The sequence below is a fragment of the Chamaea fasciata genome, unplaced genomic scaffold, assembly GCF_029207755.1.
Source record: "Chamaea fasciata isolate MVZ Bird 193981 ecotype frontalis unplaced genomic scaffold, bChaFas1.0.hap1 SCAF_13, whole genome shotgun sequence".
Taxonomy (NCBI): Eukaryota; Metazoa; Chordata; class Aves; order Passeriformes; family Sylviidae; genus Chamaea; species Chamaea fasciata.
The window spans coordinates 16,324,470-16,348,045 of NW_027094098.1; the positions used below are offsets into that span (position 1 = coordinate 16,324,470).

Below are 23,576 nucleotides of genomic sequence, written 5' to 3' on the forward strand. Positions count from 1 at the left end.
GCCTTACAGTCTGTGCAAGAATGTCTCTGATCAGATTTATCTTTTAATTGAACTCTCAGTGTCTTGAAGGAGCACAAAACATGACTTTTAATTTTTACATTTTTTGTGAGGGAAGCCCTTAAGATCTCTCCACATCGTGTTTATCACAGAAATTGTTTGAGAGTCCTGGGCCTAAGATCGTATGGGGAAATGGCCCATCAATGAAAGAAAAAATTCAGCAATGTGCATTTTATGCAAGCATTTAAACCTTTTTTTTTTTTTTTTCTTTTTGGTTTTGTTTAGTAATAAAAGGAACAAAGCTATTATTAGTGACCATGGGCTTGGGAGTTTGCTAAAGCAGCAATAGTTACTCATCTGTTTTCATTTGCAGAAGTGTTCTAACAAAGGCGGCCACAAATGCAGCAGCAGGGTTAGGAGGTGGATGGTAGGAGTGGAAGTGCAGCTTCTAGAAGCCAGTGCTTACTGAGACCTTTCTGTTTAGTCTTGGTTCTGTGGCCACCAGGAGCTCAGATCCCAGGGAACTCTTGCCTTGCCTTGGATTGAAACGTGAAAGGATGAATCCCCTGGGTAAGTCCTTGGTCCATTTTCTTCTCTGAGCTGCAGCAGAGCTCCACAGAGCAGTTGTCCCTCCTTGTGCCAGCCTGGGGCTGTGCCTGCATGTCAGCTCCTGCAGCTGCCTGATAGAGATGGAGAAGAAGCAGTGGTATATGATAATTGTATTTTCGTTTTCCCTCTCTCCTCCTGTCCCAGGTAGGAATAAAATAGATAAATTACCGGACTTGGAACCACAAAAAACTCCAATATTTTCTCGCTCGTTTCTTTTTCAAACCAGCTGAACAAGCGTGCACAAGACCTTTTGCCTGTGCTTTCATGTGCAGCCAGTTGGGCCAGGGTTTGCTCCGTGGCAGATGCCGTGGACTGCAGAGCTGACTCTGTACACGGCAGGATGCACACTGCCTGTGAGGGCAGTTTCCTCAGGTGCAGCAAGGGCAGGCTGGTTTTTTGGCACAAAATGCTGTGGTGTGCCCAAAGATTCTGTGGGAAATCAGCATGAAACAGTCCTGTTGATTTCCTTAGGTGTCCCACCTAAGTTTGGTTGTAATATGCTGAATATATGCCTGAATTTAGTGCTGGAGTTAAATGCTCCGTGAGAGTTGCTGTCTACTAATCCCAGTCAGCCTCTTTTTCTCCCCAGTCCTGCAGCGGTTAAAAGTCTGATTTGCAATTTGTGTTTACATCCTGAGGCTGCTCTGACAAATACCACGAGAAATATCTTGAATAAGTAACAAATTTCAGGAATTGCTGTTTGCCCACATGTCTGCGTGCTGAAGATACAAACTTAAACCCGTGGAATTGCAGAAGACCTAACTGGAAAGAAGAGATTCAGAAGGAAAGCTCTTGTTCACAGGATCTGTTGGGGCAGCTGAGCCACAACCTAGAAAGTTGCAATTATTTTTCTGGTGTTAGAAGTGATACTGAGATAACAGATAAGCAGGGGAGGAGTGATTGAGCTGCTTTATCGTGCTGCTTACAGGAATATGAAATTCAGCATGATAATTGAATAAAAGGTCTTATCTGTACTTATGTTTGTTAGTGGTCAGAAACTGCCATCTAAGAGGACAGATTATGTGATTTGCACTAACGTGCAAATTTTTTTCCTGGATTTTATGCAAATGTTAGAAAAACAAAAACAAAAACCTTCCCTCTGCACTGTGTGGAAAAATATTTTGCTTTCAAAGATGCCAAACTTTTGGAAGTAGACTGATAGAATAAGAAGGGCGTCAGACTTGGTGATACTCTTACACATGGCATGCTGGAAAGCTTTTTCGGTTTTTAGGAATGGGTTATTAAATTTTTTCATCTTACATTTTTCTTTCTTTTTTATTGTTTTGAGGGTTTTGCAAGCATAATAAAGTATGTGGGCACAAAAGTTTGAAGTGACCTGGTACTAAAGGGAACAAAGAAACCTTCACCCTCTTGAAACAGGATTCTGCACACAGAACTCCAGTTTGCTTGGTTTTCCTCCATGGCAAACAAATTTTTGAAGTTTACTTTGGCAGGAATTCCCACCACCATTATGTTAAACAGAAATGGAAGGGTGTTTCCAAGCAGCATGTTTCTTTGTTGCCATGCGGAAATACAGTTTTAAATCTGTTTTCTGTAGGCACTTTGTTTTGTTTTTCATTTCCTTGTCTTCTTCCCATGCATCTATAGCCTCCCAACACCACTGGGAATCATAGAATAATAGATTGGTTTGGGTTGGAAGGGACCTTAAAGATCATCCAATTCCAACCCCCTGCCATGGGCAGGGACACCTTCCACTAGACCAGGTTGCTCAGACTATTTTCAGATAAATAGTTATATTCATGTTTTTAATTGAAATGAGGAAAGAACTCCACTCTGGCATGAATTTCACTGTTTACTTTTTTCTTTTGTATGTGAAATGTTAACCGATACAAAAATGCCTGCAGGTTGGGATCCACCTTAGGTTTGCATATTTGATTTTTTAAAATGAAAAATTATAAAGGAGGACTTTGCTGAAGAAAATCTATCAGTTTTCTGTCAACTTTTTTTTTTTTTTGTTCTCTAGTGATTATGAAAAACCTTATAGAAAACCCTTCGTGTTTTGCTTCTTGGAGGGTAGGATTTGAGAGGTTGATAAAATGATGCTGCTGTTGAATAATGCAATGAGAAGATGATAAATCGGGGAGTTTTTGTACTTAAAACCTGTTTTTTCACCAGGCTAGGGTGATTCAGCCCATCCCTGCCATCTCCAGATGTTATTTGCATGTGGACCTGGGAAGGGCTTTCCACCCTCTCAAACAATCACCTTTTACATTCACTGGAATCGCAGTAGTCTTTTATTGCCTTTGTATTTTTAATGGCAGTATACTGAGGTTCTCCTTAACTAAGGAGTGGTACAGTTCACCTGAAGAAGTAAATGTCAGGTTGGTTTTGGTGTCAGCACCTCCCTCCTGGCACTTGCTAATGCTTCATCTGCATTTTCTGTCCCGGGCCACCACAGTACCAAGGTCTTGGACCTGTTTGAAAGCCCTTTGGCCTGGGAACTGCTTTATTCTGGCTGACTCTGCAATCCCCAATTTACCTGATGCTGGTTCAGCAGAGGCATGTGGTGGGATGGGTGGAGAAAATTGATTATTATGGTTTTTTGCCTAGGGCCTTTTTCCTCTTGTTTAAGGGAATTTCTCAATCCCAGTCCGTAAAGATTTGATGTGCTGGCTTTTTAGTAGTACTAAACACTTGTAAGATTTTTAAAAAACATACATAATCACTCAAATATTAAAGACTTCAGTTTCAAACAACTTGGATATGGACTTAATTTAATCATGAGAATGTATTAATGCATTTGATCTGCTTTGGGGTTTTTTCAGTGTAACTTTTTCAGCTCAGCATTGCTGTGTATTTTTGAGATCGTCTTTGCTTTTCCCCACTTACTTTTAATAAATGATTTTTAGCAGCAGGAGCTAATGTAAGTGTCCTTAGAAAGCACTTGCTCTGCCAGACAGGAAGGTGTTTTTCAGGTTCCATACTTTGGTTTTGTGTACTTAATTATTACTTTTTTCAGAATAAATTAGCCTGTATTAAAAGTGCACCGGAGGCTGGAGTTCTTTGTTCCCAGGCTGTAAATAACATGGTCAGTGAAGGTGTTTTCCCTGTGCTCCACTCTTGAACTTCAGTGGAAGTTTTGGATGGCACATTCAGGATGTTGAACAGTCACAGGCTGTCAAAGGTTTGGATTTTCATGCTGCTGTAACAAACTGAAAGGTTCTTCTCTGCTAAGCATGTGAGCAGGTGTTGTAAGAGCCTGGTGGGTTCACCTTCAGTTATGTGAGTGCTGAGTAGGATAAGAGGACATGGCTGTTGGCTAGAGAGGATGGAGCATTCTGGGATTTAGGGATGCAGTTTCCACTCCTGTCTATGCCGCCCAGGCTGTGTGTCTCCAAGGGGCTCTGCTCTAAAGCCTTGTGTGGGAAGTCATCATGGGTGATGGTATCTTGGCCAGGTGATGTGTGGCTGTTGGACCCTCCAGCTGCTGTCCTGTCTTCAAAAGGTATCGCTCTTAAATCTGCTCTGGATGAAACCTCCTGCTCTGCATGCCTTCTGTCTACTCTAGGATGTGTCTTCTTGTAGTAAATATTTCTTGAGTTTGTTTGTTTTTGGGGAACCTCTAATCTTTAATTTAGAAAGGAGGGGTTGCATTTTTGAGGTGTTATTTACTGCTTTAATTCAGCACGGTGTATGTGAAGGCAAGAGCTCCTGTTGTGTGCAGAATTCCAGCACTGCTTCAGATCCATCTGCTCTGCCAAAGAGTTTGCTTTGCTCTGCATCTGTCCTTTTTGGAGCCTCGGGCTGCAGGGCATCTTCTGGGTTCAGGAAATGGCACTCAGTGCTCTGCTCTGGTTCATAAGGTGGTGGTTGGTCAAAGGTTGGACTTGATGATCTTAAAGGTCTTCTCCAACCTCACTGATTCTGTGTCCTGCAGTTGGTTGCTGGCTGCTTTATTCCACAGTGACCTACTTTGATTAGGCAACCAGTCTTTATTTGCAAAGGAGCATGTTGTTCCTTCGCCAGTCCTCCAGCTGGAAATGGTTTCAGTTCTGAACTTCTCAGAATGAGACTGTTGATACCAATTTAATCTTGCTCATGGCTGGTTTATATCACTTGGTGACGTGCCAGGGTTGTTCTCTCCTGGGTGTTTGTTGCTCTGCTGTATTTATAGACAGCAACACTCACTCCTGTCAACCTCCAAACTTTTCTTTAGCTTCCCACTATAACGTGGGCTTGTTTCCCTTGTCCTCTCAATTTTAGCTCCTTGTTCTTGAGCACGGTTTCCCAAGCAGGAGCCCTTGCCCACAAGGCACACACAGGTTTTGCACTTGGAGCACCGCTGCTTCTCCATCCTCTGTGGCATTGCCTTGTGAGATACAGCCTGAGGCTGCTGCTTTTTGTGCTTTGCAGTGCCGGCCACTTGAGACATCGGGAGTGACTCATTCCCCTGGGCTCCTCTCAGTCCCATTGAGTTTAAATTCATCAGAGAAATACCGATGATGTACCATATCCTGTTGTGCTTTGAAAGATCCTAATGGAGTTGTGGCAGCTCACCAGAAGGATGAGCTGTTTCTCTTGACCTGTGATCTGAAACAATACAGACCAAATCCAACAGATACAAATCAAGAGGAATTTTATCCATGAGTTGCTTCCCCGAAGTGTCAGTGAATCCAAGGCTGGAGCCTGAGCAGAGGCATTTGGGACAGATGTTTCAGGTTAATAGGGAAGAGATTGAAGAACTTATTTTGAGACAAAATAACTGGGAATATGAAGAGAGATACAGGAAAGCCATTGAGCACTTCAGGTGTGTAATCTGGTAATAAATGGTGTCCCTTTATAAGGGGAGGAAAAGAAGTGTGATTTGGCTGTGGTGTGAGCTCAGGCAGTGCCTTGCAGCCTTGGTGAAGGCTGCTAGGATCTCAGCATGGGTTGGGACTTGGAATTGTTGAAATCTTCCATTCTTTGAGAATGGCAAAACATCTGCATTAAAATCAGAGAGCCCAGGTGAGAGGCCAGGTCCTCGCTGGTATCTTGCTGTTCCTGAAGCTGCTGCTGCAGGCTGTTTATTTGGGGTGAAGCTGCTGTTTCACCCTTTGCCTCTTTACCCTTTTTATCCTTGCTCAGGGCACTGCCAGACGGCTGGGGAAGAGGGGACAAAGCTCCATCTAGTGTGGAAAGGGAGATGTCTGGGAGCTGGTCAGATGAGAAATCCTACAGAAGCTGCCTTTCCTTAGCCAGGCATGGGGGTTGCTTTTTGGCTGTTTTTGTTTGGGTTTTTTCGGTTTTTTTTGTTGGTTGTGTATAGGATTGCAAAGTGCTTTGGCTGTGCAAGCTTTAATAATTCTGGCATTTGACAGCTGATATTCATTTTTGGTACTCTGGAAGGGTGTGCAGGATAATACTGGCTTTAATGCAACTTTAAGTAGTCTGTAGTGTCAATTCAAGGCAAAATTAAATATATATCCTTCTATTAAGATTAGGAATTCTGTAGCCAGGTTGTTGCTGTATGAGGGGAAGTGACACAGAAGTATAATACTTTTTCGGTTGAATATCTTACTTTAAGATGAAGTTCAAGGTTTGTACAAAAATAAACTATAATAAGATAGATGACAAAAGCTGTTATCCATTCATGCTTGCATTATCTGCTTTTAAAAACAAGAAAAAAATAGAAAATCATCTTGTTTGTTCTGGAGTTTGTAAAAAAAAAAAGATTTTTCCCCCCCCCCTGAATACTTGTAAAGCCAATTGCAGTTCCTGAATGTGGCTTTGCATCAGCCTCTCTAAAAGGTGGGGGAAAATATTTTCAGTGTATTAGATATATATTGACAACTAAGTATCAGGCAGCCACTAAATTTCTGAATTCAATAATGGTTGTATGACAAAATAAAAAGCTACTTCAGTTTAATCCAGATTTCTTATGTGGGTTATGAAGGAAACATTTGTCCTCCTGCCTGCAGTACCTGTGCTACAGGTCAGTGCCAAAGACCACTGGGCAGAATTGGTCCCTGCCTAACGTGGTAGATCTGTGTTATCTGTGGGAGGTTGGGATCAAACATCTCTGTGGGTTTTCATTGTTGTTTTGGGGGTTTTCATGGTTTCCATCTTCTTGCTGGGAATCCTGAGCTGCCTTTTGTTTCAAGCGTGTTGGGAATATTGGGGATTGTTCCTGCTGGAGGTGGAATCGTGAGGAATAATAGAAGGTGGTGAGTGCAGGGGAGGTGAAATTTTCTTCCACACTGGTAAGCTGAGGTCAGGGCATGCTTTGTAGCACTGACCTTTTTGAGCCAAGAAGCTGAAGAAGTGGCAGGGTCACTTTGCTCCAGCAGCACGTTTGCAAAGCATTTGTTTCACCCAAAGGTGCAGCTGCAGGTCCTGGCTGAGAGCTGCTACAATTCTGCTTTTTAGGGGCAGCAGTACAGTTGGCTGCTGGGCTCCAGCAAGTCTGGAGCTGCACATCATTTCCAGGTGACTTTGCTGCATGTTTGTGCACTTGACTGACTAATGTAGCAGTGTATAGTCGCCTGCTGAAGCCTAAAATAACAGAAGGTGTGAAATGCTGCTCCACAACAACAGTGGGTGCTCCAGCAGGTACTTTGCCAAGGTCACAAATGCTAAGTAAACCAGATTAAACAAAACCCTGTTGCAGGAATGCACGATTAACTGTAGTCTTTGCCGGATTTATTGGTTATAAGCTAAGACCTGCCTTTATTTTTTTGTCCTAGTAACTAAGGCAGATGTGAACTTCAAGTCCAGTGAAACATTTTTTGGCTCTTGCCTCTGTTTACATGATTCAGGAGTTTGCAGTAGTTCCACAACAAATATAGCTTTGAACAGAAATAGCCATTCAAGTGCTGTGCTTCTGGCAGTGCAGAACAGATTAGGAGGGTCTAACAGAACGGCTTGTAAATAGTTTTGAGTCGGCTGCTTTTTTTTTCAAAAGTAAACCAAGGGCTGTAATGTATTTTGAAAAGAAGTGGTGTTCCTGCAGCAACTGATACGGACAGAATGGCTCAGTTGTCACTAAACTGTGCAAAACATGGGCTGTACGGAACAGTTTTACTTGAGAAAACCCCATTTTCTAGAAATGCGGCAGCTGTGTTAATTTTTGAGATAGTATTTGGTTGCATAAAGTTATTTCTGAAGATTTTTCCTGATGTCTCCTCTTTGAGATGTGCCTTGTGCATTTTAGATGCAACATAAGACAGGCAGAGCAGAAGGGTGCTTGCAAAATTAAATTAAGGCTGTGTATTAGCAGGGCCGTATTTGAGGTGTTAAAAGACCTATAAATAGATTAGGGTGGATCATCTTGTATGTATTTTTGACTTTGTGAAACCAAGAAGTATAAATGTTGCTTTCATGTTTTTATTTTGAACGTGTTTTTTTCATTTGGTATTTCTTTTATTTACATGTGATCCCATGTTTAAGTAATTATTTTCCTCATTCCCTCTCTGATGTTCATTAGCAGTTGCTGGCTTGAAACAAGATGCAGAATTATTTTGATGAGGGAAGGGGAGGAATTACCATTATAGTCCTTGGAGATGCAATTCCCCAGTGCTGAAGGCTTTAAACCAATGCTACATATTTCTGTGAAAGACTGCAGTTCCTGCAAATGTGACAAATTTAAAACAGAATTCACAGCTGTTGGAGGATGGCAGGTGGAAAGGTCCCTCCACATAATATTTGCACTGTCCTGCCCCAGTTATCCTGCCCCACAGTGCACAATCTGAGGTTGGAAGCACGCAGGATCTGTACCCAACTTGGGGAATCCCTGAAGCTGGGATTTGGGAGAGGTACCTGGTGGCAGAAGGGCTGTTTACTGGGTGTGCCTGTGCTGAGGATGCTGCTGACAGCATAGCAGTGATGCCTGGTGGACTGAGGAGGTTTGCTTCCTCCAGGAGCCTTGGCTTGGGATTCTCCCATGTCAGGGATGTTGTGGGGACATTGAGTGCCTAAGCAAGAGAATTGAAGGCCAGCTGTCTTTAGTTGTTTGCCGTTGGGCAATTCCTCCACTTTGCTTCGCCTCAATTAGCAAGTTTGTAAACATCCCTAATGCTTCCTTGCATGGGCAGCTGGAGCTTATCCCACCTTCCTGTCTGGGCTGTGAAAACCCAAGGCAGCAAGTCTGGCACATCTGTCCTGCAATTGCAAATCGTAATTGCAGTGTAAATATCCAAGTGGTTGGTAAAGCAACTTGTCGCTGAATAAGGGCTTTTTTACCCCCACGCCAGGTAGTTCAGCTTGCACAGTCACACAGTCCTCTTTGCCCCAGTAACTTTTCCACAAACAGATAAAAAGGTAGAATAAATATGAGCAATGCTTAAGAGACTCGAAAATTGAAGTTGGTTCCAAGCATGAGGATTGGTTGGATTGGTTTCTGCTGCCTGGAGAGTTGCTTTGTTAGAAAGAAGAATTGCTGAAGACATTTGCTGATCTGATCAGGTCTGGTAATGAACAGCTAGTGCTGTGGCTAGAAACTGAAGTGAGAGTTTGGATAGTATCTGTCCAAGACTGGTTTAGTGTTAAAATTATTGCAGTGATGTGTTAGGGGTTGTTTGTTCCCTTGCACGTTGTATTTAGTGTTGCGAGCAAGTCCTACGTGCTGATAATGCCTACATACCGAGCACAGAATTCACTGTGTGGTTTTCATCATGACTGTTCAGGATTCTTAATCATTTAAAGCAAATCTTCTATAAACACTTTCCCTTTTGCTCCTCAAGATCCTGTTTGCTCAGCACGCCAGAGTGAGTATGTCATCTGCAGGAGATGAGGCTTCCAGCTGCCTCATCCTCTTTGGAAGGCATTGAATAGTGCTGTAACAGTGGAGTCAATAAGCAGAAAACCTTGGATGAATGGAAGGGTTTAGGCTGGGAATTGCTGGTCCTGGTGAGCCTTGAGGGGCACCATGGCTTTCTAGCTGGGAAGGAGTCTGGATACAAGCTGTGGACACAACATGGTTGAGCCCTGTCTTCTGAAAACTGCCTCTGTGAATAAACTTGCTATCCAGCTGTGGAAGGGATAATTTCTAAACCAAGATATGATGGAAAGGCGCTGTGAAGGCAGACCTGGGCACTGTGTAGTTGTAAAGTATCAAAAAGTGTGTTGGCCATACGTCATCCTCCCTCTCAGCGACAGTGTTATCGTCTCTGTTTACCCAGATAAAAAAAGGTAAATTCTGCATTACAAAATCAAAAACTACGGAGATTGCTAGTGGAGCGTTATCTCGTCGCTTTTTCTTTTATCACCTCCTGGTTGTTTTAGCAATCTGGCTTTTTGTTTTGTAAATTTGTGTAGAGCTCTTTAGAGAGGGAAGTGCCCAGAGATGTGGTGTCTGAAAAATGGTTCAAAAAGCCTTTAACAAGGTCAGACTTTTAAAGGAAAGGCAAATCAGCTTCATGCATTTTTTTTTCCTCGTTTATTTTTTGGTAATATTTTCTCTGAGTTTGTGATGGAAACTTCAAAAGTTTGAGGAAAAGCATCGAACCAATATTGGGTTTAAATAACTTTAGCCCTTCAGGGGACAATTTGGGGAGCTTGAGGTATTTGTGTACCTGCGCGCTGCTTTTCTGCGGGTTTCAGGCTGTTTGGGCAGAGGTGGAGCTGGGGAAATGGTGTGTGCACTGTCACATCGACTCTATACCTTTACTGATGTAGTTGCACCTCTTGAGAGATGCATGAGCAGTGGTTCCTAGGTGGAGGTTCGCCTAGGTGAGCCTTGAATGCGAAGAAGTTACATCCCAGAAAGCAAATTTGTCTTGCACCCACCCTTCCCCTTCATCTTTTTTTTTGGCGATAAAGATCGTGAGAAAACGGTGCTGTTACAGACAGCCCTTATCCACTGATGGTGTTAATGGCCCGATCACACCCCTTTTAATTAATGAATGGGAGAAGTGCTTTCAATGCCAGCCAGTGGCTTGGGTTTCTCCCATTCCTCGCGGGGCGTTGAGGGTGGTGCAGCCCCTGGGATCCGCTGAGCCCACGGCAGTGCCGGGAATTTACCCCAAATCCTGCGGATCCAGGATCCTGCAGCTCCGCGCCCATCAGGAGGCTGCGCGGCGCTCCCATGCAGGTGAGACAGGATGCAGCAGGATGCTGACTGCAAACTCCTGGGCTATTTTGGAAGTGCTTCCGCGCTACCCCTGCCTTCCAGCCCGTTGTTTTCTCCTCGGTAGGTGCTGGATTGCACAGGTCTGCAGTGCCGGAGCCGCTGCCCGCGTTGCTGCTCCGTGGGGATTGGAGTTGCCAGGTCCTTATCTGGAGCCTCCCCTGGAGACACAGCCGGCCCCGGACGCCGCTTGACTTTCACCCGGGGGTGCTCAGCAAAAGCCCTTGGACAACAAAATTTGGGGGAGGGGAAAGATGGAAGCTGTTCAGATGTTCATGCCCTGCTCCTTTGACAGCCTCTGTCTGTGAGTGATGCTTTCCCGTGAGCAGATTATTGCGGGGTCGGTTTGGTGTGGTGGATGTTGTGCTCTGGGAATTGCTATTCCACATTCTGTGCTTGGGACTGGCCACTGTCCTCTGCAGAGCCACAGCAGCCGGGCTGACCTGCTCAGATACTGACGGTGACTTACAGGAGGGGAAGACTGTGTTTAAATACATATATATATACATATATATGTCTCTTGTTCTGAAACTTCATGGCAGAGACACAGGTTTGGGCTAACAGAGGTTCAGTTTCGGTGTAGAGAAACTTGGTGTGTTATCACTGTTATAATATGGAAGTCTTGGAGGATACTTGAGGTTTGCAATTTTTCATCTCCCTTCTATCATTTGTGGTAGTAAAGGATTGTAAAATGTGACCTTTACAGCTTCTGGATTGAACCTCTTAATTTTAGCTTGTTCCTTAATCTGGTCAAGATCAAGCTTTCCAGGCTATACTGCCAGCTGTGTCCCCAGGTAGGTGGGCATTCAAGCAGATCAACTTACAGCATTTTATTAAGTCAACACTCATGAAAAAGCCACCTCCAGAGCTTAATAATTATTTACTGAGTGCTCCTAGGTCATGAGAGAGGTTTTCATTAAGTTCAGAAAGCACTATGTTCAGCCACTTGTGAAGGTGTGTTTTAAAGACAGGAAGAAAAATGGAAAACTACTACATGGTGTACAACAACTTAAAAAAATTCTTAGCTGAGGATCGAATATTTTTATTTGTGGAGTTGTGTTGTGTTGGAGGGGTTTTGTGTGCTGTGAAAACAACAATTTTTTGTTGTTTTTCTTTTTATTTCAAAGCAGGTCGTTTCAGCAAATTAATTTGATTTGAAATTCAACCCTTAGCTCCTCGGTGTAGTAGGTGTGCGTGGTGGATGGACGTTGCAGAGTTTTGCCGTCCCTACCCAGCCAGGTGCATCCGGGCAGATGGGTGGGTGCCTTTTGTGCTGTGGGCTGTCCTGTGGGTGCAGCCCATAGTGCAGGTCAGGATACAAAAACATTTTAGGAGGCGCAGAAAGCATTTACCTTGATGGTGGAGCAGGGGCAGGCAGCCTGTCTCTTTAAACATGTAACCTTCAAGTGCGGAAACCTTTCATGTACGAGCCTGAAACGTAGTCCTGGCTCTGTTATAAAGGCTGATAAAGGTCTCCACACCGTTTTTTGTAGCTGCTTTGTCCTTGGCAAGTCAGGACGTAGGAGAGTGCCAAATCTTGGGCTTGGTGTTTTGTTTTTTTTTTTTTTGCATTGATACTTCGTGCAGCGCCAGGCAGTTGGCGCGGTGAGCGCAGCGTCGCTGTAACCCACAATCAATTATTAAATGTTAGGAATGAAGTACAAAGTGCTCCAGGGAAAATGCTGTAGTAGTTGGAATCCCTTACCTTGGCTGAAGGAGAAAAGGGGTTGTGTATGGGGTATTTTTTGTTGTTGTTTGTGGGTTTTTTGCATTTTGTATTAGACTTTTTTTTTGGGGGGGGGGGTGCAATCTGTCTCTTCCTTACATTTATTTTTTCCTTTTGCTATTTTTCGCTTTTCTGTCACTCTTTTCCGAGGCACACAGCTGGCAGGTCAGAAGCTACTACTGGCATTGTTGCTTCAACCACATATAGAGTACAGGGAACAAAAAGTTTCTTGAGGTTTTACTACTTGGTAGAGAGATTGAAAACAGAATTTGTACAAATCAACATTAATTTTGTAGAAAGTCTAGTGATTTTCTAGGAGTGGTGTTGAGAGTGGTGGTCTCCTGAAAGTATCTTCTGGAGGTCAAGTATTTAAGTATCCACCATTATAGCATAGAACAATCTTAATATTTAAAGCAAGGAGATGAGAGGTTGCCAACATTACAACTCAAATGTGGATGCCTTTATTTTCTCTATGAATAATTATGAATGGGATAGGGGTAAGACATAAACAAAAGGGTTTAAATCCGGTGTTATTTCTTACCTCTGAGATCTGGTGCAGCTCAGTGGATTTCTTGAGATGCTAAATCTGCTTTTCTTGGCTAATTTCTATGTGGACTAGCCCATTAGCAAACAGTTGGCATGAATGGAGGCAGGAGAGCAGCAGCCTCCCTCTTATGTGCCATATCTTAATTAAGAGCAGGGTAGTCCATCCTGCCCAGAAAAGTGGCTTTGAAAGGTCTTTGTCTAATTTGTATAAGAAACATTACATTGGAGCCTGGTTTTTCTTAAAAAATATTCAAAAATAGTTGCAGTTTCTGAAGTAGTTTAAAAGCTAAGTTGAGTTAATTATTTTGTTTTCCAGTTCAAAGTCTCCAGAGAAGTTTCTTGATGGATGCACAGGTAGTGCAAAAGAATGCTTGTACATCAGATAACTCACAACTAATGCATGTGAACCAGAGCATTTGTTTGATCAATTTATAGAATCTGAAAACAAAAACTGTTCAACAAAGGACAAGTTTGTCTTTTTTGCCTAAGGAGACAGATAAAATAATCAGTAAATATCTGGGAAGGTTATGGTCTCTGTGGCTTGATGGCAACAAAGTCAAACTTGATTTTGATGTGATCAGTTGCCTTTTATTATGCAATGGCCACCTGCATATTATCTCATGTATGCAGTAGCTAACATTTCCCAGGCATCTGTGCAAAGGATGTGTAATTTAAACTTATTTAATAAAGCTTTATCACTTCATGATTAATTGGATTGGCACATGACACATAACTAATAACTCTCAGTCTGTATTACACTGTGCTTATTAGAGTGCTAATGGATAACTGGTTTAATCATGTGTCAATTAAAAGGATGAGTCGGTTTCATTTATTGCAATTAGATGGTTTCCATAAACTGTTTGCAGGAAGTATCTGAATTGCATCGTGTATTAGCTGTGTGTGGGCTCTGCTCCTGGCTCCACGTAATCTGGGCGTGAATCAGTTGGTGTAGGGGAGTTTTGGATCCACATGTCCACTCTGGGTTGTTCTGTGGTACATGGCACCGAGCTTGGTCACGGGAGATCTGCCTGTGCCACCAGGACATTAAGGTCAAGAACCTTTGAAAATAACCATTTTCAAAGCTCTCTGGGTGAAGCTTTTGCAATAACTAGTTTTTTATCGCTTCTTTGGTTGGAAAAATGAGGTTCTGACAACCCTCCTGTTTGCTCTGGGGAGGTACCCGGTCATGAAACCCAAACCATCTTCTGTTCCTTCTATTCTGTGCTTGAGGAGATGAGCAGACATGGTGGGGAAGGGAAGCTGGATGGGGGAATGACCTGCGTGATGCATGGGACAGACTTAGAGGATGAGATACCAAAGTTTCAAAGTGTTTCTCATGTTTGATCAGTGCCACTCACGGCAGGTGGAAGGAATGCTGCTGTGGAGAGACTGGCGTGCACACAGGAGGAGCTTTACAGACACCTGGGAATAAATAACAGGAAATCTGTCCATGTTCCTTCCCAGTGCTTGTGACAGAAGCATCTGGTTAGGCAGGCAGGTGTTGTGCAGCAGCTTTTATCCCAGAATAAGCATTATTTGAACTCGCCTGCACCGACAGTGTGATGGTTAGGTGCCCGTCTCCCTTTCCCAGTTAATAATGGATAAGATAAGAGGAGATGGCCTCAAGTTTTGCCAGAGGAAGTTTAGATTGAACATTACAAAGAATTTCTTCACTGAAAGCAGCCTGTCAGGGAGATGCCTGAGTCACCATTGCTGGAGGTATTTAAAAGGCACGTAGATGTGGCACTTGGGGATATGGTTTAGTGGTGGGCTTGGCAGTGCTGGGTTAACAGTTGGACCTGATGATCCTGGACATCTCTTCCAACCTAAACAATTCCATGATTCTGTGGCAGTAGCTGCAGTATGGCAGCACGTGGCTCTCTGCATTTGGGGCTCATCTGCCTCTTTGCCATGTAAAATGCTCAGCAGAATTGCAGAAGAAATAAAGCCGTGGGAGCATCTTTGCCCTTTGGGGAAGAATTTGGCAGAACAGCATTTTCTGGGACTGTTGTCTCATTAAAAGACACAATACTTGAAGCTTTCGTTTACAATTTTTGATTGACAGTAGAGCCCTAAATCACCTGCAGGAAGCTGGAAGGACACTGGGTGTAAGTAGGTAAAATAATTGCGTGACCAAGATGAGGTTCCTGGCAGGAGCTGTTTGAAACACTGTGGAAATAATTTCTCCTTCCTGCTCCCTCTTTCCCCAACATTTTTGTATATGGAAAGGTTCTGAGATGGTTTCCAGCACACTTGGCTTTGGTAGGCGGAGAAACAGTCCAAAATGAAAGAAGGTGGGAGGAACTGCTGGGTTACCAATTTTGCAACATTAGGTATCTGTAAAAATTGCCAGTAGCACACAAATGAGAATGCTGACAAGTGTGGTGCAAAATTGGCCTTTTTCCAACATGAGGAGAATGAATCCTTCCCTGAAAGCAGCATTTGGGCGTCTTTTTTTTCTCATGTATTACAGTGGTCTTCGAGGTGGGATGCACAGTGTTATTAGTGGGCAGAAAGAAAATATGAGTACTTCAGTAATACGTGTATATAGTTCATAAATAAAGAAGTAAACATTTTGGGGGTGCATGTTCAGACATTCCTGGTAGGAATGTAATCAAAACAATTGGGCGACCACGGATCTGTAACTGTCCTAGTCATGGAAATAAAGCATCTCTTCGGTTTGGAAATGTGAAAGTGGTTCAGATGTGCAGCCAGAAAACAAGCTGCTGGATTTAGATGTGAGAATGCTTCACCCTTAATTGAAAAGGGAGTGTTTTTTACAAGTATCACAGTCAATGACTTGTCTTGAGCAGCTAATTAGTACGATTATTCCGCAGCTGCATTAGTTTCACCACAAAGGTTTTCTCTTGTTTTATCAAAAGGATCAGTGTCTCTGTGAATGTTTCAACATGACAGGTCTTAAATAGCAAGATGGTCCCCTGCCTCCCTGCCCCCAAGTTGTGTGCTCTGGAAGAGCAGAGTTTGATCTCTTGGGGCAGTAAGCATGGGTTCTCCTTTTTTTTTTTGTTTCTGCCCTGAACTGTGTTCAACATCAGTCCTAAACAAAGCCAGAAAACTTCCAGCAGTGCTGGCTCTGGCTGTCTGAGCACAAGCAGCACTCGGTGCCTGCAGCTTCCAAGCAGGACCTTGAAAGGATGCTGGCTCCCAGGCTTGTGTGTCCTGCCAGCATCCCACAGGTATCAGCACTGGAGCCAGAGGTGGGGATTTCAAGAGCAGCTTCCTCCTAGAGCCAGGAGAGTTACTGCTGGCTTGCCAAGGCATGGCCCATGGATTTTGGTTCTGCGGGCTAAGAAAATCATGAGTTGCTCCAGAAAGTGTCCCTGCAGTCCATGGCAAAGGCCCGTGGTCTGTCCCATGCTCTGCTTGCCAATGGCTTAGAAATATCTCTTAGGTGGTCAAGCTGTGCTGTGTCCTGGAGTGGGCCAGCCTGTTGCTCTTTGTAAAGTATGACTGGAATAAAGCTGTTACTGTTGTTTAGTTTGCCTGTTTTTTTATCTGATGGTGCTTGGAAGATGCTGGTAGGCCTGGAGTGGGAGTTGGGTTTTTTGTAGAAGTCTGTTTTCTAACTCTGAGAAGTCACTGCCAGCAAGTCCAACCCTAAGGTAGTATTATGCAGGAAATAAGTGAACTATGGTATGTCGTGTTTTCATGGGAGAGGTAGATTTACTTTACTTCGAGCTAGATCGTTGACTGGACTATTATCCATACCAATCATTAGACTTGCTTCAGCTCTTTATTATTTATTTTTGTTAAAAAAAAAAAAATAGGAATATATGATATATGTGCCTACTACTGTCTATAAAAGCATTTGTTTTTCTCGTGGGTGGTTGCTGTAAAATTTGAAAGAGCAAGTGGCTCTTTACAGCTGGATGTTGGCGTTGGGGAATGGTTTGGCTGCAGCCAAGTTAAGGCAGCCTAAGGTGGCCGCTAAGTACCTGAAGTAGGTCGGCTCCGAATTCCCCTCCTCGCCCATCACTCCCCACATCCCCCTGTAACTCCACCAGCTCCGGCCGCTGGAGCCGCCGTCCCGCTTCGTGGAAGCTGAGCTGTCTTTCTCTGGTCTTCCCACAGCAATTCCGAGCATCCTGGCGCTTCCAAGCCTCCCTTAAGCTCCTCCAGCATGACCTCACGAATCCTGCTCCGACAGCAGCTCATGCGTGAGCAGATGCAGGAGCAGGAGCGTCGGGAGCAGCAGCAGAAGCAGCAGGCAGCCCAGTTCATGCAGCAGCGAGTGCCCGTCAGCCAGACACCTGCCATCAACGTCAGCGTCCCCACCAGCCTGCCCCCCGCCACCCAGGTGCCCATGGAGGTCCTCAAGGTACGCACCTTTCCGCTCAGGAGCTCCTCAAAGCCCTCTTTATTTAACAGGGACGTGGTTCTAGGCTTTTTCGGCCACCAAGTTCTGCAAACGAGCTGCGTTCTGGCTTAGTTTGAGGCTTGTTTTGTTGGCCTGGTAGCGAAGAATGGAAAAACTTTTTTAAAAAAAGTTTGCGTAACTTTTGTTTTCTTTCGCCTTCGAGATCTCCGGAGGGAGGTTTTGTAACAAAACTTTAAGTTTTCCGTCATTTTCCCCTTTGGAAAATGCTTCTCCATCTTTCTAGTACTTAATTACTTTCAATACAGAGAAGTTATTAGTAGATAACAAATCAAAGTTTTGTTTTTTAAAGGAAAACAATGAAATAGTTTTGTAAGATGGAGTCAAAACTCTTTACAAAAGCGCTCCTCAGAAAGCCTTAATCTGAAATATGGGTGAGTTTCCAGCTACTTGCAACGAGTCTTTGTAATCCGTTTTTTGTTTAAATGACTTGTTTGCTATTAGTAGCTTTGGATTCCTTGTCCCACTGGAAACTTTCGGAGCTTGTTAGTGTCCCTCTGTCAAAGGGGATGTAGCTTGCTAATTACTCAGGGAAAAACGTGAACAGCTACAAGAAAAGAGATAATTTCACGCGCTGCTTAAATTCAAGTAGGCTGAAGCACCGTGAAATGTGTGAGTAAAACAATGTCAAATGTTTTGGAGAAGTTTGCTGACATATTTCACGAAAATGTGATTTTTACCAGTTTTGTGGAGCTTGCTCTGCGTTACTGCTGGATCTTTTCGTTACAGTTTGTTGTTTAGTCAGTGAACATATTCTTACCACATAAGTTAGTGGAGCTTGGTGACAAACCGCTCATGTTTTGCTTGTTGCTGTTGTATACCAATGATAAGCAGTCAAAAATTCACTTTTAAAATAGACTTGCCGCCTCAGGATTTCGAGGTGGTCTGTGTGACAGGTTTATGGGGAGAACTGAGGGTAATTTTATTTACTGAATCTGCATTGTGGTGTTGTGTTGTCAGCGCTGAAACTAACATTGATTTGGGACAGTAGAGTCTTAGTCCAGTATGTGATCTAGGAGCAAAAAGGCAGCAGTTGAATTTTGAATTCTCTCTCTCCATACTCACACATTTCCATTAAAAATTGAATGCAGTATTCTTTGAGCATGTGAGCATATGTCTACAGTAAGGAGTTTGAAATTGTCTGGGAAGAATTGTTTTGTCTAACCTTTGTGTATTACTCACAATGTTTGTGTAGAACAATTTCTTCAGCTTGGTTCGAGGTTGTGGCTGTAGTTATAATTCAGATCCAGCAGATGTGTGGGGGCTATGAAATTGGGGTTTTTTTGTAATGCATCTAGCTAAATAAGCATATATTACACTTTTTACATCCTTTCATCCTAATCTGTTGCAACATGAATTTTAGGGTATTTTTTAAACACTGTGAAAACTAGTAGGAAAGTGTTTACTTTTTGATGATATTTTACTAATTAGGAAGGAATGTAACATCTTGAAGAAGCATTAGCAGTTGTCATTACTGTTCGTTTTACAAATGCCTCTTTCTATGGGAGAGGAGGGAAGGCAGCCCTTGATTTCTGAGGAACAAAAGTCAGAAATCTCTGCAACCAAAAGGTGATGCTCAGTTATTGCAAATGGGATTTCTGGGACAGGAGTCTGTGTGCAAAGCTGTAACCTGCTGGAGCATTGCTAGGAAAGGGCTTTAACCTGAGCCCTCATCTCTTAGGATTCCAAAAGTGGTATTTGTCCCCCATTTCCCTCTGATGGAGAAGGATCTCCTGGAAAGAGGTAGGACACCTCTCCTCCGCTTGTCCTTAGCCCAAATAAGAGTGCACTACCCCACAGAATAAAAAACTAAGATAATGTGTTCTTAAGCAGCTTGTAAAATAAAAATAATTACAGGCAACAGGTACCTTTTGGTGATGTCATTCCATTTTGAAGGTGATAGTTGTGAATATACGAGCAACCTGCTGGACCAAAATGATGTCTGTCTTCTCATCACCTACATTCCCATAAGGAACAGTCAAAATTAGTAAAACCAAGTCCTCTTGGTCTCTGCCTGTGAGAGAAGAGAAAAACTGCAAAACTGAGAAAAACAGTTTTGCAGTTTTGCTGCTTGTGTTTTTGGTGGAGAAAAGCAGTGAAAGGTTTACCTTTTTATCTTTATTCCTAACAGTGAGCCAGTTCTGTACAAAAACAAATTAGTACAAAATGCCTGGTTTGAAGTCATGATCTTCCTGAAAATTACCAGTGAGGCTTCAGGGAGAGTAAGATTTGGCAAAGGATCCATATAATTTTTTTGTGGTTTGGGGGTGGGGGGGATTGTTTTGGGGTTTTTTTCTCGGGTTGTTTTGTTTTGTTATTTTTTTTTTCCAAATAGGATACTTGGCTCAAAAGCTGAGATTAACAATAACTCAGGATCTTCCTGGTGCCAGTGTGCTGACAGCCAGCTCTGGCTGCAGTGACATCATTTCCCTGCAGCTGCTTTTTACACTTCGGTTGTTTTTTAGCTGTAGACAAATTTTCCATATGAGTTGTACAGAAGTTTTTATAGATAAATAGGGAACTAACTTGCTAACTTTACTATCCAGATGGTCTGGATTTAGTGACCTAAAAGAATGAGACAGACAAAAAGGGGATTTTTACACTTCCAGAAATGTTAACCTGCAAGACAACTTTGTTTAAAAGTGATCTTTTTCCATATTACTTCACAAACAAGACCAAATCTAGCAGCTGGTTTTGTTGTTGTGTGTGTTTGTTTGTTTTGGTACTTTGCATCAAAAATCCCACTCTAAGCCTGTTGAATTTGTCAGTGTTTTGTGGTTTTAATTATATTGTGTGACTTGCCCTTTCACCCATATCTCACAGTGTGAGAAGGAGAATAATACTTGCATATCTGAGGATGGTAATTCGGAATGACTGGTTTAAAAAGAAGCCAGAGGTGCTAATGAGCTTGGATTTTATATTTGTTTTCAAGATGTCCATTTAGAAACAATACAGAAAGAGAAATATGTACTAATCTATGTCACATTGCATAGGCATCTCCAGATTGCATAACGTAGTGTGCTCAAGGCCATGTGAATAAATGGGATTTCATTTTCTTGAGTAATGACTTCTCATTGCATCACTCCTCTGCCAAGTAATGTAGCTTGGCAAGGTAGGAGATGACCTGCTGGAATTCAAATTTTGCATTGCTTTGTGCTACCTAATTAAGAGATGGACTGGGAGTAGGTTTGATGCTTTTGGAACAGTATCTCTTCAACTGTAATAGCAAAAGGAAGATTTGTTACAGCTTGTGGTTATCCTTCTGCAGATCTGGGGTTGGCTTCATGGGATAGTTTGTCTTTATGCCCCTTCTCATCCATCTCCAGCGCTAGAGAGATGTCACCAGGAATTCTTTGCTGCTGCTGTAATTCACCTTCTTTCTCTGCCTTGGAAATAGGAATGTAATGTAAAAAGTTATTTATTGAAGTAGTTTCAAGCCCTAAAACATCAGGACCCATTCCTGAGGTACAGAGTAAGCTTATGTTTTAATTTTATTTATTTATTTATTTGTTTATTATTTAAAAGGATTAACATCTTTGCAAAGAGTTCATCTTAACATGACCTCATACTTCTTCTTCCATCCAGATGTATTTTAGTTTTGTGCACCCAATTAACATAAAGGAGCTGTTCTTTTTGTTGGTGGTTGAAATTATTCTCTTGTTTGGTGGGAGGCTGCTGGAGCAGAACCATGTCAGATCTCAGTTTCAGAGTTCCAGTGCTGGTCTCTGGGAACTGGTTGCTGCATTTCTGTTGCCCAGGGCTTGAGGAGTTCATGCTCATGTCCCTACTTGGTGCCTGGTGATAAGTTAGACCTGCTGCTCCTATTTGCAAAACTGTGCTGCTGTTAATCCCATACCTGGTGGGGATGAATTTGTTTAAGGTGAAATCCTTGGCTTTTAGGGAAAATCCTCTTGGTCTCTAGTGAGGCTGGTCTGTTCATCAGCTACCCCAGAGCTGCCTTGGACTTCATCCCTTCCTGTCTTCCCACTGGAGATCACTGAAATTTTGTTCTGTAGTGTTAGCAGTTATTTAGGGAGCATCTCCTGCTGATGTGATAGAGTTGCTGGGTTCTGCTTTTCACATTGTTCATGCCCTCTCCCTTGCCAGCTCCTGCTCCTTTCCTACCAAGCAACTATCAGGGTTCTTGGAAAGTGAGTGGTCTCCAGAGCTCCTGGCAGCAGCAGGAAAACTCACTGCCTTTGTGATGGCTTGTGATACCCTGGCCTCATCTGTAGGATAGTTTCCAGTCTTCTATGACAATCCAGGTAGCTGATTTTAGAATTTTATTGTCCTGCAGGCAGAAACACTGACTTGTGTGACCAGAGTTTTATGTGATGTCCCTCTGGCATCTTCACCAAAGCTGCACTGTAGCAGTCTGGGTTTGGAGCTCACCACTGTCTACATGCTTTTAAGAGACTAAATAGGAAAAGGGGTTTCCTTTGTCCAAAACATCTAAAAGATCCAGGAGTAAAAAACCAAGGAATGACTCTACAGGCTGAAATGACCAGCCATCAGGCCTTATTCCCACATGGAATAAGTGCGGGATCCTCTGCTTGTTTTTTGGGTTAGTCTTTGAGAAGTTCTGCTGATAGAAGTAGAACCAATTTGTTGATTAAGGCTTTCCTTTGAGGATTCCTCTCTTCTGTTTCCTTTTGGTGAGTCCACTCGTCTCATGTACAGAATTGACAGTGATCCTGAAGGTGAGCTGCAGAAATCCAGAGGAGTCGGGACTCACCCGTCTGCTCCTGTAGAGACATACCAAAAACTGAATCGTAGCTGTGCTGTGCGATTTGTATTGCTTTGCCTGATTTCTGGAACAAGCTTACTGTATAGAGCAAGTATGGCACAATCCCCTAAATCCTTTGAACCTGCCTGCCTAAAAGACAGTGTGGCATTGCAGGAACTGTGGCTGGCACGTGTCCTCCATGGGAGAAGCAGCACAGGAGTATCCCTAGGAGGCAGCAAAGGAGGCTCAGGGCCAGAACCAGCCCACAGAATTGCAAATCAGTTCCACTGAAAATATTACCAGTTCTTGCAGGATTGAAAACATTACTGGTGGGCAGCTGACACCCAGCCCTCTGCATGTCTCACTAAGCAGATGGAAGGCGGAAAATTAAGGGTGAACATTTCTTCCCCCTGTCCCTCCATGTCACTTGTTGGCGTTTCTCAGTTGGTGCGTGGATGTGACACTTGCTGTCATGTTTCTGATGCGATGCACCAGGTCACGGGTTGATGGAACCTAAACTGTGGATGTGCTGTGGATCCCTGTCCCTGCTGTTGGATGCAAAATGCTCCCGGGGATGAGGTTGCTGCACATCGCCTTCCTCCCCAGTGCTGTCACACCGAATGCATAGCAAGACAGAAATCTCCTGCACTTCTCATACCTCTTCCTCCTCCTTTGTCATTGGGGTTTGAAGAATGTAACTTTTCTTTGGTGCAGATGGGAGATGCTTGATGCCACTGCCAGGAACAGCCTCGGGCTGTAGTGGGAACCTGCAGTGGTACAGATATCTTTGGAGTGCTGCAAAAGTGCTTTGCAGGTAATAAGGTGAAAGCAGGTCTCCTCACCAGCAGATGATGTAGCAGGTCCCTACCCATTTTTAATGTTTGTTGTTAAGGCATTTTAATAGTTTATTTCCATACAGCAATGCTTACAATATCGTAAATATTTAAAAATTTGTTTGCCACTAAAGCCCTCGCTTTGGATTCCCCCTGCTACACTGCCCAGGTTTGTGTCTTCATGGTAGGTGTTAATTCCTCTTTTGGTGCCAGAATTTCATCATGGCCTTTCTTTCTTGTCCTGAGCGAGGTGAAACCTTTTCAAAGCCTAGAGCCTGATACCGTTCACTGGATTCCCTCTCTTGCTTTATTATTCCAACATCTTTGCCCACCTCATGGCAGTACTGCTGATGGCTCAGTTGGATGTGTTTGTCTTTTACTCAGTGCCGTCCCATTGCTGAGTTTATGCTCATCTTTCCCCCTTCCCACTTTTTCTGAGTGGACAGGAGTGCAGGCAGCCAGCCTTGCCCCTCTCCTTCACCCTCATGTCGTTATTCATTCAGACTTTAAATATGCCACCACGACAATCTCTTTGCATCAGAAACCCTGCATTTCTTCATTTTTGAAATGCCAAGCATTTCTTCTGTTTGGTGTTAATGACTGTTGGACATATATCAAAAAAATACCTCCTCCTATTATTTTTCCAGTGTGCTTATTCCGGAGAGTGACCTGTGGAA

At 43.2% G+C, this 23,576-nt stretch overlaps 1 protein-coding gene across 6 annotated transcripts in view; it reads left to right on the forward strand.

Moving 5' to 3' along the window:
* MITF (melanocyte inducing transcription factor) overlaps positions 1-23,576 on the forward strand; it is a 101,167-nt gene that overhangs the window by 38,526 nt on the left and 39,065 nt on the right. For 4 of the 6 annotated variants that reach the window (XM_066195058.1, XM_066195062.1, XM_066195063.1 and 1 more), the window contains exon 2: positions 17,037-17,283. In XM_066195058.1, the coding sequence (XP_066051155.1) occupies positions 17,037-17,283 (247 nt within the window). Of the gene's footprint in view, positions 1-10,891; positions 10,977-17,036; positions 17,284-23,576 lie in introns of those variants that run through there. The other 2 variants (XM_066195060.1, XM_066195061.1) reach the window with 1 other exon arrangement.